This window comes from Propithecus coquereli, unplaced genomic scaffold (assembly GCF_000956105.1).
Source record: "Propithecus coquereli isolate 6110/MARCELLA unplaced genomic scaffold, Pcoq_1.0 Scaffold111, whole genome shotgun sequence".
NCBI lineage: Eukaryota > Metazoa > Chordata > Mammalia > Primates > Indriidae > Propithecus > Propithecus coquereli.
In genome coordinates, this window is record NW_012135081.1 from 7,650,146 (window position 1) to 7,676,151 (window position 26,006).

General features: G+C 60.5%; 2 protein-coding genes across 2 annotated transcripts in view; both read left to right on the forward strand.

Annotated features, from left to right (window-relative positions):
• Window positions 1-12,486, forward strand: part of LRP1 (low density lipoprotein receptor-related protein 1) — a 76,492-nt gene extending 64,006 nt beyond the window's left edge. Inside the window, exons 62-89 of the mRNA XM_012651950.1 lie at window positions 215-363; window positions 794-887; window positions 997-1,113; window positions 1,337-1,456; window positions 1,801-1,923; window positions 2,047-2,172; window positions 2,508-2,624; window positions 3,295-3,401; window positions 3,496-3,628; window positions 4,292-4,411; window positions 4,554-4,676; window positions 5,026-5,166; window positions 5,267-5,401; window positions 5,481-5,600; window positions 6,460-6,728; window positions 7,306-7,484; window positions 7,807-7,913; window positions 8,153-8,269; window positions 8,738-8,914; window positions 9,077-9,217; window positions 9,322-9,495; window positions 9,764-9,925; window positions 10,341-10,515; window positions 10,671-10,772; window positions 10,895-10,959; window positions 11,071-11,161; window positions 11,261-11,405; window positions 11,551-12,486. Of these exons, the coding sequence (XP_012507404.1) occupies window positions 215-363; window positions 794-887; window positions 997-1,113; window positions 1,337-1,456; window positions 1,801-1,923; window positions 2,047-2,172; window positions 2,508-2,624; window positions 3,295-3,401; window positions 3,496-3,628; window positions 4,292-4,411; window positions 4,554-4,676; window positions 5,026-5,166; window positions 5,267-5,401; window positions 5,481-5,600; window positions 6,460-6,728; window positions 7,306-7,484; window positions 7,807-7,913; window positions 8,153-8,269; window positions 8,738-8,914; window positions 9,077-9,217; window positions 9,322-9,495; window positions 9,764-9,925; window positions 10,341-10,515; window positions 10,671-10,772; window positions 10,895-10,959; window positions 11,071-11,161; window positions 11,261-11,405; window positions 11,551-11,691 (3,770 nt within the window). The 3' untranslated portion in view covers window positions 11,692-12,486. The remainder of the gene's footprint in view (window positions 1-214; window positions 364-793; window positions 888-996; window positions 1,114-1,336; window positions 1,457-1,800; window positions 1,924-2,046; window positions 2,173-2,507; window positions 2,625-3,294; window positions 3,402-3,495; window positions 3,629-4,291; window positions 4,412-4,553; window positions 4,677-5,025; window positions 5,167-5,266; window positions 5,402-5,480; window positions 5,601-6,459; window positions 6,729-7,305; window positions 7,485-7,806; window positions 7,914-8,152; window positions 8,270-8,737; window positions 8,915-9,076; window positions 9,218-9,321; window positions 9,496-9,763; window positions 9,926-10,340; window positions 10,516-10,670; window positions 10,773-10,894; window positions 10,960-11,070; window positions 11,162-11,260; window positions 11,406-11,550) is intronic.
• A 3,371-nt stretch (window positions 12,487-15,857) lies between these two features.
• NXPH4 (neurexophilin 4) lies at window positions 15,858-25,333 on the forward strand. The gene is made up of 2 exons (XM_012651963.1): window positions 15,858-16,070; window positions 23,756-25,333. The coding sequence occupies exons 1-2, from the start codon at window positions 16,014-16,016 to the stop codon at window positions 24,623-24,625; spliced, it is 927 nt and encodes a 308-aa protein (XP_012507417.1). The 5' UTR covers window positions 15,858-16,013; the 3' UTR covers window positions 24,626-25,333.
• The last annotated feature ends 673 nt before the right edge of the window (window positions 25,334-26,006 follow it).

Consider the following 26,006-nt stretch of genomic DNA (forward strand, 5'->3'; position numbering starts at 1 on the left):
GAGAGAAGTCTCTGGCTTCAGCTCGCACCTGAAAGAGGCAAGATTTAGATCCACCTACCTCCGCCCAGGATAGCGTGAGCTAGGCAGCCTTTGCAAGACCAGAAAACGTCACCAGCGAGCACTGCCCTCATTCTGCCAGCAGCCAGTGGCTTGGGGAGCAGTGGTCCATAAACTGGACCCAGCTGGCCGCCCTTTAACCACCTTTCTCCGGCAGTGCCCAATCACCCCTGCAAGGTCAACAATGGTGGCTGCAGCAACCTGTGCCTGCTGTCCCCTGGGGGGGGCCACAAATGTGCCTGCCCCACCAACTTCTACCTGGGCGGGGATGGGCGCACCTGTGTGTCCAACTGCACAGCGAGCCAGGTGAGGTTCTCCCTCTAGACGGCCCCCACCAATGCCCGTTCCCCTAAGCCTACACCGGCACACCCAACCCTCGTGGACCCCAACACCTGCTCTGATGTCCTCGCGCATCTGGTTTTCCCACGCTAACACTCCCACATTTCTTGCCTACCTCTTGTCTCCCCACAGCAATACTTTTACACCTGTCACCTCACACAAACACCTCCACATCCTACCTTGACCCTCCTCACCAAGCCCCTGGCACTGACCCCCACACACTCCCCCCGCGCCTGACCTTCCTGCGCTCGTCATACCCCAACCTGCTGGCCAGCTCAACCTGCCCCCGAAAGACCCTGAGCCTGCCACTCCTTTGGAACATCCTAGCCCCTCAAAAGAAAAACTTCTGAGTTCCCCAGACCCCCGCCAACCCCTCTTGCCCCCACCTGCCCTCCAGTTTGTGTGCAAGAACGACAAGTGCATCCCCTTCTGGTGGAAGTGTGACACCGAAGACGACTGCGGGGACCATTCGGATGAGCCCCCAGACTGTCGTGAGTGCCCAGGGCAGGGTGGCAGGACAGTCCTCAGGCTGCTGTGCCCCTCAAGGGGGCCTGGTCGCGCCCACCTGGCCCTTCTGACATTAAACCTTCCTCCTGGCAGCTGAGTTCAAGTGCCGCCCAGGACAGTTCCAGTGCTCCACAGGCATCTGCACAAACCCTGCCTTCATCTGTGATGGGGACAATGACTGCCAGGACAACAGCGACGAGGCCAATTGCGGTAAAGGGCTGCCCAGTTACCACTGTCCTCCTTCCCTCACTTTTTTCCCTCCCAAGAATTTGGGGGTTTCAGGGGCAAGGAAGCTGCAGCCAATAGTAGTTTCCCTCTGGGCTGGATTCCTCTGCCCAAAGCCCTGAGCCTGCACCCTCCCCGCTGAGAGAGTGGGCGCCTACTCCCGCCCCGAGTCCTCTGTCTGCCATTAGTTACCCCTCCTCCCCGACAGACATCCACGTCTGCCTGCCCAGTCAGTTCAAGTGCACCAACACCAACCGCTGCATTCCCGGCATCTTCCGCTGCAACGGGCAGGACAACTGCGGAGACGGCGAGGACGAGCGGGACTGCCGTGAGTGCCCGACGGGCGGGCGGGGCCAGTGGTGGGAGGCAGCGTGGCAGCACCGTTGACATGAGCCTCCCCACCCCTTCTAGGGGCTCTCAAGTAAGCGTATTAGATGGGCAACATAGATCATATTGGGCGGAACCTGGTGTGCTCGTGCAATCATCACGCGTGGTATAGAGATATGTAGATCCAGAAAACAAAAAGCACCAAAATTGGAGATAAACTGTTCCTTCTTCCCAAGAAATTGCTGGCAAGCCCAGGGCCAGGGCTTGGAAGAGGGAGAAGACAGTGATCTTGAACTGAGATGGCAGGTGTAAGGGAGGGTCCTCCTTCTCTCGCTCACCCTGCAGCCGAGGTGACCTGCGCCCCCAACCAGTTCCAGTGCTCCATCACCAAGCGCTGCATCCCCCGAGTCTGGGTCTGCGACCGGGACAACGACTGTGTGGACGGCAGTGACGAGCCCGCCAATTGCAGTGAGTTGCCTGGTGCCCCTGGAGCCCACCTTCCCTGCAGCGTCTGCTGCTCCCACCCACTCCCCACTCACGGCACACTCCTGGAAGGAGCCTCACCCTCGCCCCGGCCCCACCCCTTTGCAGCCCAGATGACCTGCGGGGTGGACGAGTTCCGCTGCAAGGACTCGGGCCGCTGCATCCCGGCACGCTGGAAGTGTGATGGAGAGGACGACTGTGGGGATGGCTCAGATGAGCCCAAGGAAGAGTGTGGTGAGCCCAGCCCCCACTCCGGGAGGAAGGCAGTGTGCCTGGGGTGGGGGTAGGGCAGAGGTCCTGCTGGACTAGGTCACAGTGCGGCCCTGGTGCCAGGCTTCCTGTCACAGGGAGCCTGACACTGGCGGGAGCTCCCTTTCCCACGTCCACCTGTGCCTACCACCTCCTAATGCCCCTGTCCATGCCCCACACATGCTACCTGGCTGCCAGGAGCTGACTCTTCTCTGGCTGGGATGCCCCCCACTACCTGGCCATCCTGACCATGCCTGCCCAAGACCCTCATGTCTGCCCCGCAGCCTGTCCCTGACTGCCCCCAATCTTGCCTTCCCTAGACGAGCGCACCTGTGAACCATACCAGTTCCGATGCAAGAACAACCGCTGCGTGCCAGGCCGCTGGCAGTGCGACTACGACAACGACTGTGGGGACAACTCTGACGAGGAGAGCTGCAGTATGTCCCCCACCCAGCCCAGCCCAGCGCGAGCCTTCCCCAGACCTCAGGCCCCCCCTTCTCGGCATCCTTGCCCCTCCTGCCACCAGGCTGTGCTAGAGCAGGTGGCTGCCTCCCTCCTCACCCCACCCCACTCCATGTTGTGTATTTGAGTTTGTGCCATTTCACCTCATCTCATGTTTCTCTCCATTTTCACACTGTCCTCCTGGGGTTGCAGAGGTAGGTGTCTCTGACGTGCCCGTGTTCCCACCACACCCTGTCTCTGCCCCAGAGCCCCTGTCCCTGTGCCGTGCCTCTGCCCATCGTCCCTTACTGGCCTCTCCCCAAACCCTGGTGCTTGTCTTAGTGGTCCTCACCCTCCCTTCCCTCCCCATACACAGTCTGTCCTGAGGGCAAGGCCAGGGACCTGTGCCCTCTCTCGTGTGTCTGTCCCCACTGGGGTAAATGTGAGCACCCTCTGTGCCCGGCTGCTCCCATAAGGACAGGCAGTTGGCTCTGCCCAGGATTGGTTCAGCATCTTGGTCATTATGCCAGACAGCTGTGGCCTTCAGGGACGCAGGGTTGGGCCTTGGGCTCATGAGTTTCACTCTGCCAGGGGCTAGAGATGTTGCAAGGGCTGAGTGCCTGTGCCCACCCTCCTGGGGCCTGTCTCTCCCCTGTCCTTCCCCAGCCCCTCGGCCCTGCTCTGAGAGTGAGTTCTCCTGTGCCAATGGCCGCTGCATTGCTGGGCGCTGGAAATGTGACGGGGACCACGACTGTGCAGACGGCTCAGATGAGGTGGGCAGAGACCAGAAGGGAGGAGGGATGGCCCCAGAAGGCAGAGCTCCAGGGGTGTCTAGAGCTGACCAGGCTGCTGCTCCCATGCCCACAGAAAGACTGTACCCCCCGCTGTGACATGGACCAGTTCCAGTGCAAGAGTGGTCACTGCATCCCCCTGCGCTGGCGCTGTGACGCAGATGCCGACTGCATGGACGGCAGTGACGAGGAAGCCTGTGGCACTGGCGGTGAGCCCCTCCACTTGGCTTCCGCAGACCCTACCACTGTCCCCCAACCCATCATGTGGCCCAGTTACTCACTCATTCTCTCTTTCCTGTATTCATTCTCAATGCAACAATAAATGCAAATATTTATTGAGCATTTACCATAAGCCAGGCACTGTCGTAGGTGTTGGGGATGTAGCAGTAAACAGGACACGGGGGGCCCAGGTACACATTTTTGTGTTGGCTGTGCCCAGTACAATGACACCTAGTCAAGGGGCCAAAATCCATCAGGAACCTGTGGGCTGTCTAGGCTCCGCTCCCCGAGTTCCCACTAGGCACTTGGCTGCCCCCGAAGCAAAGTCCTGCTCACTCTCCTTTCCTGGGGCAGTGAGACAGTGCTCACCTCTGGCTGGCCTGCCTGGGCTCGGCAGCCCAGAGTGGGCAGCGTGAAGCCTGGGGCTTGTAGCAGGGTCCCCAAACTGTGAGGGCGAACATCTGGCGAGGCCTCCCACTCCCAGCCCAGTGCTGCTCTGGGTATCTGCCATGCAACTGCACTGCCCGGTGCCCTCTGACCCTCTGAGCCTCAGACCCCCACCTGTGGAGGGAGGGGTGCACCCGGGCCAGCTCCCGCCCAGCAGCCTGCAGCTGGTGGCTCATTCTTCGCTCTGTGCTCTCCCTGGTACCCAGTGCGCACCTGCCCCCTGGACGAGTTCCAGTGCAACAACACCTTGTGCAAGCCGCTGGCTTGGAAGTGCGACGGAGAGGACGACTGCGGAGACAACTCAGACGAGAACCCAGAGGAATGCTGTGAGATTTGGGGCGCAGGCGCAGGGGTGGGGCTCCAGGTGGGGCGGAGCTCCAGGGGATAGGGCTCCCGGGCCCTCCCGCAGTGGGCAGCCTTCCCACAAAACCCCAGGACTGATTCTGACTGTGTCCTCCCGGCCGGCAGCCCAGTTCATGTGCCCTCCCAACCGGCCCTTCCGTTGTAAGAACGACCGCGTCTGCCTGTGGATCGGGCGCCAGTGCGACGGCACGGACCACTGTGGGGATGGGACTGATGAGGAGGACTGTGGTGAGCAGGGGGCCAGCGATGGGGGGCTGCAGAGCGGGTGCTGCACAGGGGTGAGTGTGGGCCAAGTGGGAGCTGCATCTGGGGAGCAGACTCACCTGGGGAGGGGAGGATCCATTGCTGGGAGCCTGAGGGCCCTTCCTTAGGAGGGAGAAGCCCCTGGGGTAGGTTCCAGAGCCTTCCTGATTGCTCTGGGTCTTGGAGGTGGGGCTGGGAACCTGAATGTCTAACCAGCTCCCCACTGCAAGCTTCACAAACAGCCAGGAATTGGGACCCGCTGGTATCCATGGGGTCCCTGTGGGAGGAGGGGGCAAGGGTGAATACCCAGGCCTGAAGCCCCCACCTTCCCCAGAGCCCCCCACGGCCCAGACCCCCCACTGCAAAGACAAGAAGGAGTTTCTGTGCCGGAACCAGCACTGCCTGTCCTCCTCACTGCGCTGCAACATGTTCGATGACTGCGGGGACGGCTCTGACGAGGAGGACTGCAGCATCGGTGAGACCAGCAGGCTTCGGCAGGGCACTGGGATGGGCACGGCACCGAGCCCAGGCCTGGGGTGGCTCAGGGGAGGGAATCCACTCGATGTCCCCCGCAGACCCCAAGCTGACCAGCTGCGCCACCAACGCCAGCATCTGTGGAGATGAGGCACGCTGCGTGCGCACCGAGAAAGCTGCCTACTGCGCCTGCCGCTCAGGCTTCCACACCGTGCCAGGCCAGCCTGGATGCCAGGGTAGGGCAGAAGGACCTAAAGGGGGCGGGCAAAAACCCCAGCTGCAGGACTCGCCATGACCCTCCCGTGTAACCCCCAGACATCAATGAGTGCCTGCGCTTCGGCACCTGCTCGCAACTCTGCAACAACACCAAAGGCGGCCACCTCTGCAGCTGCGCTCGAAACTTCATGAAGACGCACAACACCTGCAAGGCCGAAGGTACTGGAGCTGAGCGAGGGAAGAAAGGGTGGATGGGGCGGAGTGACACCAGGGTGTAAAACGGGGCCAACCTGAGATGGAATGTTTTCTTTCACACACCCTTGTCCAGACATGGAACCCCAGATCCACGGTGCAGCTTCCCCAGCGTGCTGCTGGCCCAAGCATCGGGTGTGGGTCCTGAGGCTTCTCCCTGAAGGAGTTCGGGCTGGGGCAGCACTCCTGCTGCGCACACATGCCTTCTCACCACCACTCCCAGGACGAGAGCACGCTCAGACACGCATTGGCACACACACAGCCATGCTCGCCCCACCCGCGCATTCCCCATACATCTTGACACACACCTGTACCTTCCACATGCCTGTGCACAAACACCCACACATCCCCGTGCACACATACCATACGTGCACATGTGCAGGTATATACATACACAACCCGCCACGTGCCGCAGTGCACTCACGTGCCCATGCACACCCACACCCTCCATGCCATGCACATACACCCCACATGCACATGTGCCCCTGAGCACGTGTCAGGCAGTATGTAGCAGAGTGTGGTGATTCCACCCAGAGGCCATGAGGAGGCAGAGGTCACTGGGCCTGGAGGGGCAGGAATAGCTTTCCGGAGGAGAAGGGCACACTCGATCAGCTCGAGGGAGGAGAGGAGCAAGTCCAGAGGCCGAGGCTGGAGCCTGCAAGCCCAGTGCAGGGGGGATGAGCATCAGCTTCTGGCCAGAGCAGGTGGTTTCATCAGGAGAGAAAATACTGTTAGTGTGAAAGGGGCTGAGCCGGGTTGGGGTGCACATCTCAGGTGCTTCCTGCCAGCATCCCACAGCCCCAGCCCTGGCCTCTTGCCCCTCCAGGCTCTGAGTACCAGGTCCTGTACATCGCTGATGACAATGAGATCCGCAGCCTGTTCCCTGGGCACCCCCATTCAGCTTACGAGCAGGCATTCCAGGGTGACGAGAGTGTCCGCATCGATGCCATGGATGTCCATGTCAAGGCTGGCCGCATCTATTGGACCAACTGGCACACGGGCACCATCTCCTACCGCAGCCTGCCACCCGCTGCGCCTCCTACCACTTCCAACCGCCACCGGCGACAGATCGACCGGGGTGTCACCCACCTCAACGTGAGCACCCAGCCTGACATGGATTGGGTGGAAGAGCTCCATAGAGCAGACGGTTCAGGGCAAAATTTGAAAAGGGCAGCGGAAGGGGGCTGAGGGCGAGACCGTGGGGGGCGAGGGCAGTCTTAGGATTATGTTCTGAGGCGCAGACGACAGGTAGACAGAGCAGTGAGAGTCATCAGTAACTGGCTCTGCCACCAGCCCAGGGCGCAGGGCATGGTCGGCAGTCAGGTCATCAACATTGGAGCCAGCCCCAGTCCCCCACCGTCACTGCCGTCCACTGTGGGAACTTTAGCCAGCCTGTTTAACCTCGTTGGGCCTCACTTTGTTTGTCAGCAAAATGAGGTAGTGATACCTGTCTCCTAGGCGTTTAGGGAGGACTAATGGGCAAAACACATGAAAGCTCCAACTCTGACACATAAGCAAAGTGTCAATGGAGTCTCTGTAAAGCCAGGGACTGGCTGTCAGTCTGGGGTGACATTTTAGCAGGGACAGACTGGCAGGGGGTCGGAGGTCAGGGCAGAAATAATGGCGGGAAAACAAAAGGTGAGTAGCCCCTGAACCTGTGACACCCATTCAGATTTCAGGGCTGAAGATGCCACGAGGCATCGCCATTGACTGGGTGGCCGGGAACGTGTACTGGACTGACTCGGGCCGAGATGTGATTGAGGTGGCACAAATGAAGGGTGAGAACCGGAAGACGCTCATCTCGGGCATGATCGACGAGCCCCACGCCATCGTGGTGGACCCGCTGAGGGGGTGAGCAAGCGTCCTGGGGCACCGGGAGTGGGGGGACCTCTCCACAGGCGCACCCTCCCCTCCCAGACCAGCCTGAGGCAGAGCCGTCCCCAGGGAACAGCTCTGCCCACCCAGATGTCTCCAGATGAGCACATTGTGATTTTAGAGTAAAAGATTCTTAACCTGGTCAAAAGCTAACACCCCGTCCTCTCTGTAGGAGGACTGAAACCCTCCTCCCAGTCCCCAGCAGTCCCTGTGCCCAGACCCAGAAGCTGGTGTCCCACCTTGGTCCGCCTCCCCTGGCCCTTAGGCCTGCCCACACTCACCCCTTCTCCCTCCCCAGCACTATGTACTGGTCAGACTGGGGCAACCACCCCAAGATTGAAACAGCGGCAATGGATGGGACCCTTCGGGAGACGCTGGTACAGGACAACATCCAGTGGCCCACAGGTTTGTGGGGCAGGGGCAGGCTCACCAAACCCCGCTGCTGAGGAGGTCACACCGATGCTAGGGAGGGGAGGGGGCTTGCACTGGGGTGGGGCAGGTGGGTTGTGGAGGCTTTTCATGGAAGGGCTGACTGGGAGAGGCAGGTGACAGCATGGAGCTGTCTCGGACCTGGAGACAGTTCTGCTTTCTACCCCCAGCCTGGGGCAGGAGGGCTGAGCCTCACAGCGCTCTCCCCTCCCCAGGCCTAGCCGTGGATTACCACAACGAACGGCTATACTGGGCGGATGCCAAGCTTTCGGTCATCGGCAGCATCCGGCTCAATGGCACCGACCCCGTCATGGCTGCAGACAGTAAACGAGGTTAGGCCGGGCAGTGCCTTGGTCCCCAGCCCTGCCCTCAGGCCTCTCGTCATCCCCACTGAGCCCAAAGGCCTTGCTTCCACGCCCACCATCCTTTGTCAGCCTGGCCCCCAACAGCTCTGCGGTGCTTCCAGCCTCCCCCATGCGGGTCCCTCCTGAACCCACCCCACAGGCCTGAGGCCCACCCTGACCCTCCCACCCACTTGTCCACTCATCCATTCCCACAGTGGGAATGGAGTCACGAGGAGGCAGCATAGGTGGCATCAGGAACTTAGCGAATGTGGGGAGAAGCAGCAGAAGTGAACCATGACCCCAGAAGTCCTGGGTGATGGGACCTTCTGCCAGCAGTGGCTACAGGAGGATGAGTGGGTGTGGGGAGGGGGAGTCTGGTCTTGGATGTGTTGAGTTGGAGGCACCTGGGAGCCATGGGTGCCCCCGAGTCCCCTCTGACTCTACCTCCTCCCCCAGGCCTGAGTCACCCCTTCAGCATCGATGTCTTTGAGGATTACATTTATGGCGTCACCTACATCAATAACCGTGTCTTCAAGATCCATAAGTTTGGACACAGCCCCTTGATCAACCTGACGGGGGGCCTGAGCCACGCCTCGGACGTGGTCCTGTACCATCAGCACAAGCAGCCCGAAGGTGGGGTGCGGGGAGATCCGGGGCTGGGCAAGGGAAGGCCTGGAGGCATTGAGTCTCCAACCTGTGGCCTCAGGACCTAGGAGGGAGGGGGTCGTTCTGGGTCCACAGGAATCAGGGAAGTGTCCTGCTTAGTGTCCTCCCCACCCTCACCCATACCTGCAGTGACCAACCCCTGTGACCGCAAGAAGTGTGAGTGGCTCTGCCTGCTGAGCCCCAGCGGGCCTGTCTGCACCTGTCCCAATGGGAAGCGGCTGGACAATGGCACCTGTGTGCCTGTGCCCTCTCCGACGCCACCGCCAGACGGTATGCTTAGGACCCTCCTTCCTGTGGCCCTGACTTCCCCCTGTCCCTGCTGCCCATCCCTCCTGCCCTTCCTTGGCTCAGCCCTTGACCAGTCCTTCCTGCAGCTCCCCGTCCTGGAACCTGCAACCTGCAGTGCTTCAACGGTGGCAGCTGTTTCCTCAATGCACGGAGGCAGCCCAAGTGCCGCTGCCAGCCCCGATACACGGGTGACAAGTGTGAGCTGGACCAGTGCTGGGAGCACTGTCGTAACGGGGGCACCTGTGCTGCGTCCCCGTCTGGTACGCCCCTCCTCCCACCGGAACAGTTTCTTGCACCCGCCCCAGCCCCACACCCGCTGGCCCCTGCCCCTGGGCAAGCCTGGCCTCTGCCCTGCCTCCCTGCCACCGCCCCACCCCCTCCTTCTCTCCACAGCCCGCTCCCAGTCACACCAGGCTCCCGTCCCTCTGGTCTTTGCCCCCCACCCAGGTCCTCCCACCCCCATTCCTCTGTGGTAGATCCGGGTGGACCCAAGGGCCACAGTCCCACTCATACATCCTCTCCCACCAGGCATGCCCACGTGCCGGTGCCCCACGGGCTTCACGGGCCCCAAATGCACCCAGCAGGTGTGTGCGGGCTACTGTGCCAACAACAGCACCTGCACTGTCAACCAGGGCAACCAGCCCCAGTGCCGCTGCCTACCTGGCTTCCTGGGTGACCGCTGCCAGTACCGTGAGTGCCACCCTGGGCCCAGAGGAGGGAGGAGGGGAGCTGAGAGGTCCCAGAGAGCCAAGGGTGGTGGTCATCCTGGACCTGGGGCCTGCAGTGGCAGCTCAGGGCAGGGGGGCCGCATGCCACCAAGCCAGGCCCAAGCTGCTGTGCATCCCCACAGAAGTGTTCGCACACTTACCCCGGGGTAGTGAGCCCCCTGGCATCAGGATTATTCCAGCAAAAGCAGTGCCCTGTCAGGATGCTCAGGGATATTCTTGTGCCCTAGAGCCTGTGACATGGGGGCTGCAGGGGACTCAGGAGGTGGGAATCATCCACAGGACCTGGGGTCCCCTCGGGTGCCCAGCTCCCTCACAACCTATGGAGGGCCCCCCTGAGGGTGGGGCTTGAGGCACTTCCTCTCCTGCCCCAAACACAGGGCAGTGCTCTGGCTACTGTGAGAACTTTGGCACATGCCAGATGGCTGCTGATGGCTCCCGACAATGCCGCTGCTCCGCCTACTTTGAGGGACCACGGTGTGAGGTGAACAAGTGCAGCCGCTGTCTCCAGGGAGCCTGTGTGGTCAATAAGCAGAGCGGGGATGTCACCTGCAAGTGAGCCGGGGCCCCACTCCACAATTCTGCCCAGCCTGGACCCTGCCCTGTCCCAGCCTATGCCCCCCAGTCCTGTACCCCAGCCCTGCCACCGGCTCAGCATCACAGACACCCCTCTACCAGCCCCAGCTGCAGCCTCTGATTCCTTCCTGCAGCTGCACAGATGGCCGGGTGGCCCCCAGCTGTCTGACCTGCGACGGCCACTGTCGCAATGGCGGTTCCTGCACCATGAACAGCAAAATGATGCCTGAGTGCCAGTGAGTTGGGCCCAAGCCTGTCCCAGGCATGGGGCATCCCTGCCTCCCCCAGATCTGAGCAGGAGGACCACCCGGCGCCTGCAGCAGGTCCACCTACTCAGCTCTGCCCCTCCTCTCTGCAGGTGCCCACCCCACATGACAGGACCCCGGTGTGAGGAGCAGGTCATCAACCAGCAGCAGACTGGACGTAGGTGGCGGGGGTGGGGCAGGCAGGGCTGCCGGGACCTAGAGCAGGGGGACTTTGTGCCTCCTGCTTCCCTGGGCCCTTCTGACTCAGTTTCCCACATCTTCCCTCCAGATATGGCCTCCATCCTAATCCCTCTGCTGTTGCTGCTGCTGCTGCTTCTGGTGGCTGGAGTGGTATTCTGGTATAAGCGGCGAGTCCGAGGGTGAGTCACTGGGAGTCTGGAAAGTTCTGACCGTTATTTGACCACCCCAGCCTTATTCCCCCAAACTCTCTGCCCCCTTTTACTCCCGCCTCTCCCCAGGGCTAAGGGCTTCCAGCACCAGCGGATGACCAACGGGGCCATGAACGTGGAGATTGGGAACCCCACCTACAAGATGTACGAAGGCGGAGAGCCCGATGATGTAGGGGGCCTGCTGGACGCTGACTTTGCCCTGGACCCTGACAAGGTGGGCTGGGAGGACAGGGCCAAGAGGCTGTGGGAAGGACGACTAAGGGTGCTTGGTTGGATGATGGGACAGAAGTGGGGGTGGGGTAACCTTGGCCATAGAGCCCAGACCCTGAGTCCCACCTGAACCCTCTGTCGCCTTGCAGCCCACCAACTTCACCAACCCTGTGTATGCCACACTCTACATGGGGGGCCATGGCAGCCGCCACTCCCTGGCCAGCACGGACGAGAAGCGAGAACTCCTGGGCCGGGGCCCTGAGGATGAGATAGGGGACCCCTTGGCATAGGGCCCTGCCCCATTGGACTTCCCCAGAGAGCCTCTGCCCCCTCCAGAGAAGTCCTTCAATGAGCCCTTCCCCAGACAGCCCTTCCCTGGCCCTGCCAGATGTATAAATGTAAAAATGAAGGAATTACTTTTTATATGTGAGTGAGCAAGCGAGCACAGTATTATCTCTTCCAGTCTCCTCTTCCTGCCTGCTCCTCAGTGCCCCCCATGCTGCCTTCAGGGAGGGGGCAGGGAGGGCTCTGGGGGCTCCTGTGGTGTAAAGGTAGGAGGGAGCCCAACTCCTCCCTTCCCACCAACGCACCCCACTGGGAGAGCTGCGTGCTGCCTCCCTCCCTGTGCCAGACACTTTGTCCAGGCTCTCCCCTCACCCCTCCTGCTTACCCCTCCCAGCTCTCTGAGGGCTAATTCTGGGGAGGGAGAGCTCTTTGCTGCCCCTGTCTGAAAGATTTGGCTCTAGCTGAGGTAGGAAGGCAAGGATGGAATTTTTTGGTTCTTCTTGGGGGAGGCCACTCAACCTCCAGCCCCGACTACTGGGGCGCCTCTGAGGTGGCCATGCTCAATACCCCTCCCAGGCGGGCCCTCCCCTCTCCTGCTCGCAGGGCTGGAGACTTTCTTTGGTAAACAGTCCTCTCACCTCCCCTCCCCTGGGAATGAGGGGGAGGCGGGGCACACCAAGGAAGGGCAAGCGGGCAGCCCCGTTTTGGGGACATGAACGTTTTAATAATTTTTGACAAATTCCTTTACAACTAAATAACACAGATATTGTTATAAATAAAATTGTAAAAAAAAAAAAAAAGCCTCTTGTGTCTGTGAGTGTGGGACTCTGAGAGCTGGGGCTGCGTTTTTCTGCTTCCGCCACGGGAGGGAGCCCTGTCTGTGCCGAGGCGGCCTGGCGTCCGGTTTTCGGCGCCCTTCTCCTGGAGCCCTCGCCCTCTCCATCCCCCTGGCCGGCGCGCGGGTGGCTCTGGACTTGACAGAAAGATCTGCTTCTCCTGGCTGTGTGACCTTGAGCCGGTGACTTCACCTCTCTGGATCTTGTGTTTCCTCTGGCTCCAGGACACTAACTCGAAGATCTGTTTCTCTGCATCCTTACTTCTGTAGGACAGCCCCCCTTGACCTCCCACAGTGAGAAATCTCATCTTGGAAATGGATATATGGGGTTGTGAAGGCTTTCTAACCCTTCGGGGTGGTCCCATACGCTCCTCTCTGCCTGAGAGAATTCTTCTCTCTTGAAGCATTGACATCTCACTTCACAGAGACTAATCAGATGCCAAGAGCAAAACCCTGCATTCAAGAGAGGGAGGACCAGTTTGCCAGGCCCCATGGGCCACCAGCAGATCCAGCTCGCCAATCATTTCGGTCATTCCAGGGGTTGACGGGGAAGGACCAAGACAATCATAGGTGTCCCAGGTCTACTTCAACCCCTGCCCAGGGACTGAGAGGGTTAGAGCCCCACTCTCCCCACAATGGCAAGTATGAGCTCAGCGACAGCAGCTGCAGATGTCTGAAGAACACTTGTCCAACTCTGAAAGGGGCCACTGCTTTTCATTCCCCTCCCTCAACTGTTTAACCTCCCCAGAATATTCTTCCCTGGGCTCCTCTGCCTTGAGGAAGCTATAGGTCTAGGCACCTACAGAAGCAAGAGCCTCCCCTTCCATCTTAGCCCTGAGATCCCTCTCCAACCTCATCCTCCAAGCCAGCTCTGAGATCCTCCTCTGCCTTCGCAGCTCCCCAGGGGCACAAGGGCCCTGGGGCGAGCAACTCTGCTGGGGAAAAGGGGTGTCCTTCTTGATCGCTGAGTGGGAGGCTTGTGCCCCCCTCTGGTCACCAGGTGGCGTCCGCACTCCTACAGCGCAGCTTATCCTGAAGCCCAGCACTGCCCCTCCTCACACACACTAATTATGTACCTGTGGGGGACCTCAGCCCAGCCTCACTTCTTCCCCTCAGGCTATTTTGCCACACCCCCTCCACCCTTGGCCATCCCACTTCTCCTCCTCCCCCAGCGCCTCCCTGCTCCCCACCACCACCAGTCCCACTCCTTCACCCCCTCCCTCTGCCAGCCATGCATCTGGTGCCCCCAGGGAGCCACTGATTCTCTGCCTGTCACCTCAAGATCCTGGGCAGAGCGACAAGACCCCCAGCTGTAGCTTGGAAGGCACACCCCTCCAGTCAGCATCCTCCCTCTGTCCTCTAGGACTGCCGCCCGTCTGGAGCCAGGCCTCCCAAACTCCCCACCCAGTGAGGCAGGAAGGAGCCCAAGACAGAGATGGAAAAGAGACTGGGGCAGAACCAGGGACAGAGCTGATACCTACAAAATGGGAGACAGAGATACAGAGATGGAGAGACACAGGGACAGAGGCCAGGGCCCAGCGACAGGGAGTAGTGTGTGTGTGCAGGTGTGTATGAGTAGAAGGGAGAGAACAGGGTGACTTGAGACTGTAGCAAAAGGAGGAGGGATGCAGCAGGCTGGGTCTCCAGAAGATCAGGACCTTGATGATGGACTTCTGTCCTGGTCACCTTAGGCCTGGGTGTGCCGCTGTCCCCATCCACTGCTGAAGCAGCCCCTGGGCTTGGGACCTGGGCTCAGGATTCTGTTTGGGGGCTTCTGGCCTTGAACCTGGACACTTGCACCCCTTCCTGCCTCTCTCCTCTCCTAGCTTAATGTTTGTCTCCCCCATGTCTCTGTGTCTGCCTCATCCTCTCAGCACCCCTGTGCTTTCCCTGACTGTTTTTTGTGTGTCTGTCACATCCCATATCTGTCTGTCTGTTTCTTTACATGTGCCTCTTTTGGACTGCCAGTGCCAGTATACACCTGTGTGTGTCTCTGTGTGTGTCCATCTCTGCCAAGGGGGCTGGCTCTCTCTGAGTCTCTTGGTGCAAGTGTGCATTTGTCCGTCTGTCACTGTCCGCTCTTCTGTGTGCAAACCAAGCATGTCCATCTGTGTGTGTTGGTGCACCTCCGGGTGTGCACCTGTCTCTGTGTGTGTGCGCTGGTCTCTGTGGGTGAATGTATTTTGCTGTGTGTGCTCACCTCTTCCAGGTGGCCTGTCCCTGTGACTGCATCTGCATGCATGCCTGTGGGGAGGGGCTGGGGGAGGTGGTGTCTGGGGTATGTGCCTGTCTCTGTCTCTTTGCTTGTCCCTACGTCTCGCTGTCTAGGTGTCGGTCATACCACAACCTCAGCCACAGCCTCAGTGCATAGCAACAGCTGACAGCTGAAGACTCCCCGGGCAGGAGAGAGACTGAAGGGAGGAGGGAGCTGATGAAGAAACATAGAAGAGGATGGGGACAGAGACAGGGCTGGGGCTAGGGACAGAGACAAGGACAGAGACAGACAGGGAAGGGGACAAGGATCCAGGAGAGCTGATGGTAAAAGATGGGACAGTGGGAGGGAAGGGATAGACGTTGCACCAAGAGGCCGGGGAGGCGGCACTGAGGCACTGCCCAGCCCCCACGCAGCGAGGGCGTGCTGTGCCGCGCAGGGGCGGGGCGGGGGCGGTGGTGGGGGCGAAGGGCAAAGGTGAACCACCGGTCTAGTCCAGGGGTCCTGAGACCTCGGAGGCGCGGTGGGGCGGGAGCAGGGGCGGCGGGCGCTGTTTGTCAGCCCTATTGACAGACGTGATGGGGTTTCCGTCCGTGATCAATGATTCTCATCTCCGGGCCGAATGAGCCGCGGGGCGCCCATCCATCCTCGTCAGCACCGCGCCGCGGCAGCCGCCCCCGGCCCCGCCCGCCCTCACCTTGGCCCCTGCCCCGTTCCTGCCCAGGACCCACCTTGGCCCAGAGCATAGAAGGGGCCCCAGAGCATCGAGGGACCCTTGTCCTGCTGCGCCACCGAGCCTGGCAGGGCTCCTGCTCCGCCGTGCCCCCACTTCGGGTGCACGGTCCCAGAGCCCCGAGCCCCACGCCCTGCCCTATTCCCCATCCGTGCACAGACCCGGCCTCCCGGGTGCGCGGTCCCCGAGCCCCTCAACCCTCTGGCTTCGCACCTGGGCCAGGGGCGTGTCTGGGGCGTGTCGGGTTGAAAGTCACCTTCGGTGCCCCCAGCTGGGCGGGAGGGGGCGCGCGGGGCGCGGCCGGGATTGGAGCGTCGCGGAGCCCCGCCCCCCCCGCCCGCGGGAGTCAGACTCAACTTTCTCCCCCGCCCGCGCCCCGCCCCCAGCGCCTGCTCCGCTCCTCGCGCTCAGTCCGCGGGCCGCGCCGCCTGCTCCCGCCGCTCCCGCAGCTGCCCCGCCGCCCGCCCGCCCGGAGCCCCGCGCCCCCAGCCGGACTCCGGCCCGCCCCGGGACCCGCCCCGCCCGCCCCGCTCGGCCGCCCGGAAAGATGCGGCTGCTCCCGGAATGGCTCCTCTTGCTCTTTGGCCCGTGGCTTCTTAGAAAGGTAAGGAAGGCAGGGCTGTGGCGCCAGCGCCGGGGTCCGGGACGCGAAGGTCCCAGAGAGCGAGGGGCTCCGTGAGCCCGCCCCGCCCCCAGCTCCGAGCGTCCCAACTTTGCGCGGCGTGGGGGACGTGGACAGACAGACAGCCGGATTCAGGACTGGCACTCTCCCAGCGCAAGTTGGCTGAGGCTTGGAGGGGGTGCCGGGTGGAGGCCCCACTCGGATCTGGCTTCAGGCGCGGCGGGGGAGGGGACGAAGCCCGACCCGTGAGTGTGCCAGACAGAGCGGGAGTGCGAGACAGACAGACAAGCCAGCAGGGTGTCAGCCTTGCCGTCTTTCCGCGCCAACCTCGCTCGCCTTCCTCACTGTCTGTCTGTCCTTCCACCCCTCCACCCCCGCCTTCCCATTTCTCTTCTCCGCACTTGTCACAATGCCGGTGGGCTCTGTGTTCTGAGCATACACGCGCACACACGGACTCACATAGACACCGGGAACTTGGCTACAATCTCCCGTCACATTTCCCACGGAGACATCATCTCCCCTGCACAACCTCACAGACACACCCCCACCCCCTCTTGCGCCCCGCTGATGGCGGGAGTAGGGGGGGCTGTCTGGAAGGGGAGTCTCTCCTCTCATCCCCTCCCAGCCTCCACGCACCCCCCTTGGCTGCCTCTTTCCCTGTGGCTCCTGAGCGAGGACCGAGAGGCTAAGGGGGCCCAGGCTTGACCTGCCTCCCTGCCGACTTGGAGGCTTCAGACGGTGTACATGGTGCGCTCATATGTGCTGGTGTGGATCGTGTGGGTGAACGTGTGCACCTGTGAGCATGTGAGTCCAGGGGAGCCAGGCTTGAGATCCAGTGCTGGGGCCCAGGGTGCATGTATATGCTGGTGTGGTGTGGTGATGGTGGCTTTGCATGGGTGACTGCAAGTGCCTGCTTCACAGTGTAGCCAACTGTGTCTGGGTGTGTGCCCACAGTGGGGGCCCAAGCCCTGGGCCCCCATCCCCTTCCATCAGCCTCCTCCGCCCATGGTTTCCCTGTTTCCTGCACCCCAACTGTGACCTACCTAGTTTGGGGACAGGCAGGTGGCTCCCTAAACCCTCACTCTCTGCACCCCAACCCCCAGCTCCAGTAGAGTCTGGAAGGGGTATAGTTCTCTCCCCACCCCCCAACACTTGGACCCCACCTGCTCAGCCAAATCGCACTCAGCAACTCCAGGAGGGCAGGGGCTGCCCTAGTGCAGCCAGCAATAGAGCTCCTGGTTCTCCCAGACCCGCCTGGTGACCTTGAGGGGCTGGAAGGGGGCAGAAGAGCCCCCTCCATTAAAACTGCTTCCACTGGCTGGAGCTTCTTTTGGACTTGCTGCCCAGCTCTGCCCTTAGAGGACTGCAGGAGGGGGTCTGGGCCCCACCACCCACCCACCCATGTGTGAAGGCCTGGGGTCAAGAGGTGGTGGGGATGGCAATCCCCAGCCCCTCCTTTCATTTCATCCCACCTCCTCTCCACTCTCCCTGTCAAATAAACTCCCCTGTGGACAGATCTGGTTTAATTTCCTTTGCCCCCTGAAGGGGAATGAAACATCTGGTGGAGACTTGAGGGAGAGTGAGCATGAGGATATGAGTGATTGGCTCTATCTGAGTGTGTGTGAGAGAGCTGCAGCTGTGGGGCCTCCATGCAGGAGTCAGCAGGGGAGAGTGTATCTGCGTTTAGTCCAGCTTGTGTGCATGTGAGAACCCGTGTTTATGTGTGTGTACACACTGCGGGCATGTGAATATGTATAACTGTGCATAGAGAAGTGTATGTAGAGAAGTGTTTGTGTCAAAATACTGTGTGTGCACTTGTGAGTGTGGTGGTGTGCACCCCAGGGTCTCTGTTGCATCCATGTGCTAGGACACATATGTTGTCTCTATGTCCATCTCTGGCGTTTGTGTGTTTCCGTGTGCTTGTGGTTTTGAGTGCACTTGAGTATAGGTATGGGATTGTGAGCCTCAGAATGTGTCTGTGTATCTCAGTGTGGCGTGTGTGTGTGTGTGTGTGTGTGATGCACATGCTCAGGGGTGTCTTGGTGCCAGCATTGGGAATGGCCAAAGGTGAGGCTGACCCTGGGTAAGAGGCGGGTAGGGAACAGTTTATAGGGCAGCTCTTTGAAAACCCTAACCGTCAAAAGATACCAACCCTGCTCTCTCGAATCCTGCCAGTTGGCCATTTCCTCCAGGAGTTCTCTAGTGCTTCCTCTGTGCTCCAGGCTTCTGGTCTCCTCTGGGGCCTGGGACTCCTGGCTTCCACTGCCCCTGGGGTCCTGGCCTCTCTGCCAGGGATTCTGCAGGATCCTTCTAATACAGTCTATGACTCCTTCTTTCCCTCTCTGTCTCTGTCTCTCACCACCCCTTGCCAAAGCAGCTGCCTACTGGGAGAAGCAGCAGGTGATCAATAGTCACTAATCACTAATCACTAATTACTAATTAGCTGGGGGAGGGCAGGGGTGGGGCCCTAAGGGACCTTCCAGCTCTATCCCGCCTCAGGAAAGGATTAGGCCCAAGCAAGTCTCTCTGAGCCAGCCAGCCCAGCCCCTGGTCCAGCCACCCCCTCCCGCCTGCATACCTTCCTCTAGCCCCCCAGCTAATCCCTGGCTGGGCCACTTAGGCACGCACAGCCTGGGCTAGGGCCCAGAGCTGCTGGCGGGGATTTGGGGCTAATCAGGGGCTGCAGCTGGGCCAGGGGCACATGGGAGGGGGCTGCTGTGACAGCTCCCGTGGGCCAGAGCCTGCAGTGGAAGCCCCACATTCTGAACAGGAGGGGCACCCCTTGGAAAGAATTTGGAAAGGAGTGTCATGGGTTGGGGTGACTGGGGAAGAGATGAGGTAACAAGGACAGAAGCAAGGGAAAGAGGGGTCACCGGGGTCAGAGATAGGGTAATTGGAGAGAGGCAAGGTAAGGTGGAAAGAAAGCAGGTAAGTGGAGGGGGCCGTGCAGGGGTCAGAGATGGAATAATTGGCTAGGAGACAGGGAACTTTGGACACAGCCTCATCAGCTCTGCTGGGCGGGATCCATGAGGGGACAGGGCCACCGAGAAAAGGAAGGGTCACAGGGGAGGGCTCAGGGCGTGGGGTGGAAACTAGCTGGCTAGCGGGGATGGGGAGCACAGAGCCCGCCTCGAGCGCTGGAAATTGGAGAGTCTCCCCCTCTCCCCCGCCTGCCCCTCCTCCACCTCCACCCCGCCCACTCCCCCTCCGGCTCCGGCTTCGGGAAATTACATCCGCGCTCCGCGGCTCCCCCCTCCACCGCGCCCCGGAGCCGGCGCCTTTATAGGCACATTTATTGCAATAATAAAGTGAGGCGCGGGGCGGGGGGCGGGGGGCGGCCGTTCCCGCGGGGACCGCGCCGGCTCTAGGAAGCAGGGAAATAAAATAAAATAAAATAAAATAAAAATTCAGATAACGGTGAGCCTTGCGCGGCAGGCCTCGAAAAGGCAGGCAGGCGGGGCTGAGGGGGAGGGGGCGCCCGGCCCAAGGGCAGAGCCCACCCCGCCAGCTGTCCCCCCCTAACGCTGTAGCAGGGTCTGGAAGGTGGTATCTTCGCTTCCACTGGCCTGGCCCCCTCCCATAGCCTGATCCTGCCTGGTCTTCAGCCTTTTCCCCTGGCTTGTCTCCCATACCTGTCCTCAGCCTCTGTCTCTGTGCATGTCTCCTAGCTCTTTCCTTGTCCCCCACTTCGCATTCCAGTCCCCCTCCTATCTCTTATCCCCATCTCTCTACATCCATCGCTGTTTCTGCCTAATAACCATCCCCATCCTCCATTTCTGTTCTGCCCCCATCCTGTCGCCATCCCCATCTCCTTGTCTCTGTTCCATCCTCTTTCCTTCCTGGCCCCAGTGCTCAGCCCTCTTCCACCACCCCTTTCCCATTTGGGTTCCCATCCCATCCACAGCCCATCTCCGTTCCTCTGGTCCCTACCCCACCCACATCACTGTCTCTGCCCAGTGCCTGGCCACCATTTCTGATCTCTTCCTCATCCCTGTCCCCATGTTTATCCTTGTTGCATGCTCATTCCTGTACCCTATATCTGTGAGTGCCAGTCCCCAATCCCAGTCCCCCTTGGTTCCTGTCCCAGTCCTCACCCCGGCCTGTCTTGTCCACCCCACCCCTGTCCTCACCCACATCTCCATATCTGGTCTCCAGCCAGACTCCAGCCTGCCCTGACTGCGGTGTCCCTGACTCTTTCTAAGTGCAGGGGCTCAGTATGCTATTTTCTCCCCTTCCCCAACCCAGGCCTGCCGCTGTTCCTTTTCCAACCACAGAGTGCTGTCCACTCCCCCGGCTGAATCCCGGGAGTGCCCCCCTGACCCAAGCGGCAGGAGAGAAGCAAGGACCAGTCTGGAGGCCTGGGGGAGGTGCACCCTGCAATGCGGCTGGGGGGCCGATAGCCTGATCCTCCCCCCATTCCCAGCAGTCCCATCCCAAAAGATAATACTCCCTCCCACCAGTGGAGTTTGTTGTTCCCAGCAGCAAGAGGTGGCCTCAACTCCCCTCAGGTGCGTGGGCCTGCTGCCTTGGGGGCAAAGTGCTCCTTGGCACGGCTCCCGCCCGCCGGCATGGGCCTGGAGGAGGGCTGAACACCCTCTAGCCGCAGCACCTCCGCCCCACGCACCGACAGCCGCCTAGCCTCTCCCTGCCGCAAATGTCACCGCGCCCAATTAGCTTAATTAAACCAGCTCTGGAGAGAAGGGGGACTCCTACTCGGACAACACCCTGCCCCGCCCTCAGCCGTAGTGGGGATGGACAGGGGCTCTGGGCAAAGGGGAGCTCCCTTACCGCCTGCCTCCCTCTCACTCCCGCCAGCCACGGCAGACAGACAACCTGAAGGACAGGGGGAGAGAACCACAGCCAGAAACAGAAAGAACAGAATCATGGAAGGAGGAAATTAGAGACAGAGAAAGACAGAGTGAGGGAAGAGACCGAGAGACAAAAAGAGACTGAGAGAAGAATGGGGAGAGAGAGATGGAAAAATAGTGAAAGAGAGAGAGCAAAAAAGGGAGAGAGTGCAAGCAAACAAGGAAGCCAGAGGGAGGATTTTATTTTATTGTATTCCATGTTCCCATTTCTCGGCTCGTTTCCCTGCAGACTCTTGCCCCTCCCTGTCCAAACTCCCCCACAGGTCTCCTCAGCTGCCCCCCTTTCCCTTTTAACTTGGCTGTCTCCAGTGGCGGGTGGGGGGTGGAAGTGCCCAAAGCCAGGGGATTTGCCAGGATCAGAGAAACAGACAGCAATTTGCCTGGGATCAGAGGTGGGGGGACACCCTGGCCCCTCTCCCTGCCCTGCCAAACCTCATCCACTGCCCCAGTCCCTGCCTTGTAGGAGTTACCAGACTGACCCAGCCCTGGCCAGGTTTTGACTGGGTGCAGGACATAGGGGTGATGGCAGGTGCTGGGAGGAGGTGACTTGGAGGTATTTGGGGTCATAACACCAGGCGACAGGGGACTTGGATGGCTGGGCTCTCCAGGAAAGGGCAGCGGTTGGGTCCAACGGGGAGAGATTAGGGATCAGAATTCAAATGACCCCACCCTTCTGCCTTCTCAGCAAGCCTTATTCCCTCCTCCAATGCCCTCTCCTGGACTCAGGCCCTTCCCCCTCCAAGACGACCTCCTAGGGCCTCTTCTCTTTCCCCTATGGCCTGGGACCCCTTCCCCAGCCCCTCTCAGGCCCACTTTCTTGGTGCTTAGCTGCCAGCTCAAGCTTGTCTGTCTGAGTCAATCATTCTTGCCAACCCCCCTCACCTGGGCTGGGAGGAGGGATGGATAGGAGGAGGAATGAGGGGGGCGATAAATATGTATGACGAGCGGGTGGCGGCAGCATTAATAACCCGGGATCGCAGCGCTTCAGGGACCAGGACCAGGCAGTGGAGATTCTAGCCCAGCAGCTTGCCTCTGCCATTTCTGTCCCCCGTGGACACAGAGTGTGTACACACTGGTGTGTGTGCAAACATAGGAGGCACCCATGCTGCTAGGCCTCCTTACCTACCCAAAGTTCAGCCTGCAGGCCAGTGTGGGACACCCCCCAGGGATCATTCATGTACAGTTGACACACATACACAAGCACAACCAGTGGGAACATAGTGAGACCACACTTGTTCTATCACTGTGGATACACCCCCTTTAGAAAGAGTTTGGCACATGAACAGAGGATGATAGGCGCTCACACAGGAAAAGTGTGTGAGACAATCAGACAATCGCACACCGCCACCCTCAGATCTCTATACACAGACAGCCAACCCAGCCACGCCACTCACACAGACACCACTACCACAAATTGATACACAGCCTCACTCAGATATACACACACATACACACACACACACACACACACACACACAGCCAATCCCAGCACATATGCGTGGCCACTCTAGACCTACACAACAGACATGTACCATCACAAGCAGGCAGATACACACACACCAGCCTCCTCAAACTGGTAGACATGGGCATACGACACAGCCACACAGTCACCACCACCACACACAGCCACCACAGACTGATACAAGTGCAAGCTACCCCAGGCAGACACACACAGAACCAGTCGAGGTAGGCAGACACACACAGAACCAGTCGAGGTAGGCAGACACACCTCCAACCATTGCAGGCTAACAGCAACACACCCACCCCAGACTGACACAACAGTACTGCCTCCCCCCACGGGACCTGCACGCAGTCAGGGCCACACGGCATGGTGGCGGCTAGCGCAGGCTGACTGACACACTCTGACACGCTCGGCTCCTTTTCCTCCCGCTCCAGCACGGCATCTCCATATTTCTTCCTCGCTCTCTCCCCGTCTCCTTCACTCCCGGCCACCCCCTTTCCCCCCCAACCCTCGGATAATTGATGGCCCGGGCCTGGCCTGGCCGCTCCCGCCTCTCGATCCATCTTGTCCTCAAGAGCGCCCACACTGTCTCCCAGATCTGCGGCCACCTGAGACACACGGATGTGGGTGGGGGTGGGCAGGCAGCTCCTCCAGCCTGGGAGCCCAGGGAAGGCCGGCCTGGCAGCCTCCACCAGGGCAGGAGCGCTGGGAATGGGGAGGAGGCGCCTGGACTCTCCTCCTCAGCGCGACCAGTTTCCAGCATCCCCCCCCCCAAAGGCCAGTTGCTGAGACCCGAGTGGGGGCTCGCTCGGATGGGGGCTCGCTCGGATGGGGGCTCTAGTCTTGGATAAGATGCAAAGAGGTCTTTCCACCTCCTTCTTAAGGATGGAATGTTGATGTGTTCATGGCCTCCCTTGCTCCAGTCCAGATCCTCCCTGGCCTGTCACTGCAACCATCAGGGGCCAGGCTAGGGAAGACCAAGATGGGAACCAGATCGCTGCTCCCTACTCATATTCACACTCACTTTGGCTTTTTGGCCCTCAGCAGTGCTCTGTGGGAACACAGGATTCTCAGCATCATTTTACAGATGTGAAACTGAGGCCGAGATAGATGAAGTGACTTGGACAAGACCACATAGCTTGAAAGGGCTACAGGTCTGCTCCAGTACACCACCGGTAGTGGAGTCCGTGGCCCTGAACCACCTGCAGCCACTGTGGGATTCCACTTGGTGTCCTAGCAGTGGCTGTGGAGGAAAGGGACTGGCGTGGTTAGGGCTCTGGCAGGATGGCCAGGGAAAACTCCAGCATCTCTCTTTCTTCCTCTTTCTTCGTGCACAGGCCGTTAGTGCCCAGATACCGGAGTCCGGAAGGCCGCAGTACCTGGAGCTGCGCTCTGCCACAGCCGGAGCGGGCGCCTCTGGCCAACAGCTCCCAGCGCCAAAGTCTTCCGACGGCCTGGCCGCCGCGGGCGCCTGGAGCTGGGCCTGGCCGGCTAACCACACGGGGGCGCTGGCCCGAGCGGGGGCGGCCGGAGCGCTGCCAGCGCAGCGCACCAAGAGGAAGCCGTCCATCAAAGCGGCCCGCGCGAAAAAGATCTTCGGCTGGGGGGACTTCTACTTTCGGGTGCATACCCTCAAATTCTCGCTGCTGGTGACCGGCAAGATCGTGGACCATGTGAACGGGACCTTTAGTGTGTATTTCCGCCACAACTCGTCCAGCCTGGGCAACCTCACTGTCAGCATCGTGCCACCTTCCAAGCGTGTCGAGTTCGGGGGCGTCTGGCTTCCCGGGCCTGTCTCCCACCCTCTGCAGTCTACGCTGGCCCTGGAGGGTGTGCTTCCTGGGCTGGGGCCCCCGCTGGGGATGGCAGCGGCAGCTGCGGGGCCCGGGCTCGGGGGCACCCTTGGGGGCGCACTGGCCGGGCCACTCGGGGGGGCGCTGGGAGTGCCCGGGGCCAAAGAGTCACGCGCTTTCAATTGCCACGTGGAGTATGAGAAGACAAACCGCGCGCGCAAGCACCGCCCGTGCCTGTACGACCCATCTCAAGTGTGCTTCACAGAGCATACGCAAAGCCAGGCCGCCTGGCTTTGTGCCAAGCCCTTCAAAGTCATCTGTATCTTCGTCTCCTTCCTCAGCTTTGACTACAAACTGGTGCAGAAGGTGTGCCCAGACTATAACTTCCAGAGTGAGCACCCCTACTTTGGATAGTGCGCCCCTCCCCAGCCCCAGTCCTGAGCCTCCCGCCAAATCCAGGCCTCGCTAGGTGGGACCCCTTCCCGTATCCCGCCGCTCCTTTGGCCGTGTCCACCCCCTCCACTGGGGAGGGGGCGAGGACCATTAGCCAGCGTGAGTCCCCTTTTCCTTATGGAGAGTGCCCACCAGGCTGGGGTAGCACCCTCCAATACACCCCAAAATGGAGAGGTAATAAGAGCACCTCCCCACAATGGGCGGAGCTTGGAGGCGGTCCCAGCATTCCTTAGGTCCACACTGGGTCCTCTGTTCGCCCCTGGCGCTGGACTGGACACTCCCTTTCGCCCCTTCCCCCCCATCCCCCCGCAGCTTTAATAACGTCTGGCCTGGCACCCTTATCCCACCCTGACTTTCTTACCCCCAAGCGCTTGTCCTCCTGCTCCACCCTGTCCCTGCCTAAAGACTGTAAAGGCCGATAAACCACCGGAGTACCCCCGTCCCTTTCCGCCTGCCGAATGCCTGTCCCCTTTTCCTGGCAACCCCACTAGGGCTATGGAAGCAGAACTCCCGGGCAAAGGCGCTGGCCTGGCCTCTGCCCTCTGCACGCCTCCCTCTCATCCCTGCAGTCCAGCTCCACCTGCCCTCTCCAGCTGCTTCCTCTCCGTGATATTTTTTCTACGCCGAAACAGACGGGAAAAGGAACAAAATAAAGTGAAATCCAATACATGTCTGTGAGACCTTTGTAGGGAAGAGCGAGGGAGGTGTGGGCTTGTCTACTAGAGACCTGGCCAGGAACTCCTCCTTCCGTGGCTTGTGGGGAAACTGAGGCAAAGAGTGACAGAACTAGCACCTGGAAGTCATCCAAGACTGGATCAAAGAGAGATGCGGGTGACCCTTGGGGTAGGAGCCCTTCCTGAGGTGGGGTTCTCCTCTCTGAGGTGGGCAAAGGGAATCTACAGCAGGTAAGATGGGGATTAGACCTGAGTGGGGACTACTCAGACAATTTGGGACGATTTGGGGGAAAGACTCGTAAGACCTTGAATGGGATGAAGATACAGGGACAGCGTAGGCAGAGCGCTGACAACCTGCTAAGCTCCACAGGGCGGCGGGAGGCAGCAGGTTGGGAGGGAGGAGAACAGTGTTTGCAGCATCTGGAGTCATCGATCTTCCTTTTTCTTCCTAATTTCGTGGGCGCTGAGTTTGCAGACGGATGAGGGAGGGAGGAAGCATTGGGATGAGGGGACGGGGGAAGGGAGAGTGTGAGTTTGGAGGGCGGGGCCCCATCGCGGCTGCTTGCGGCCAGCAAAACACAGTCCTCTTCAGCCAGCTGCCCACCCTCCTCCCCACCCCCACCTCCAGCTCTCTCCAACAGCCAAGGCTGCTAATTTTATCCGCCCCC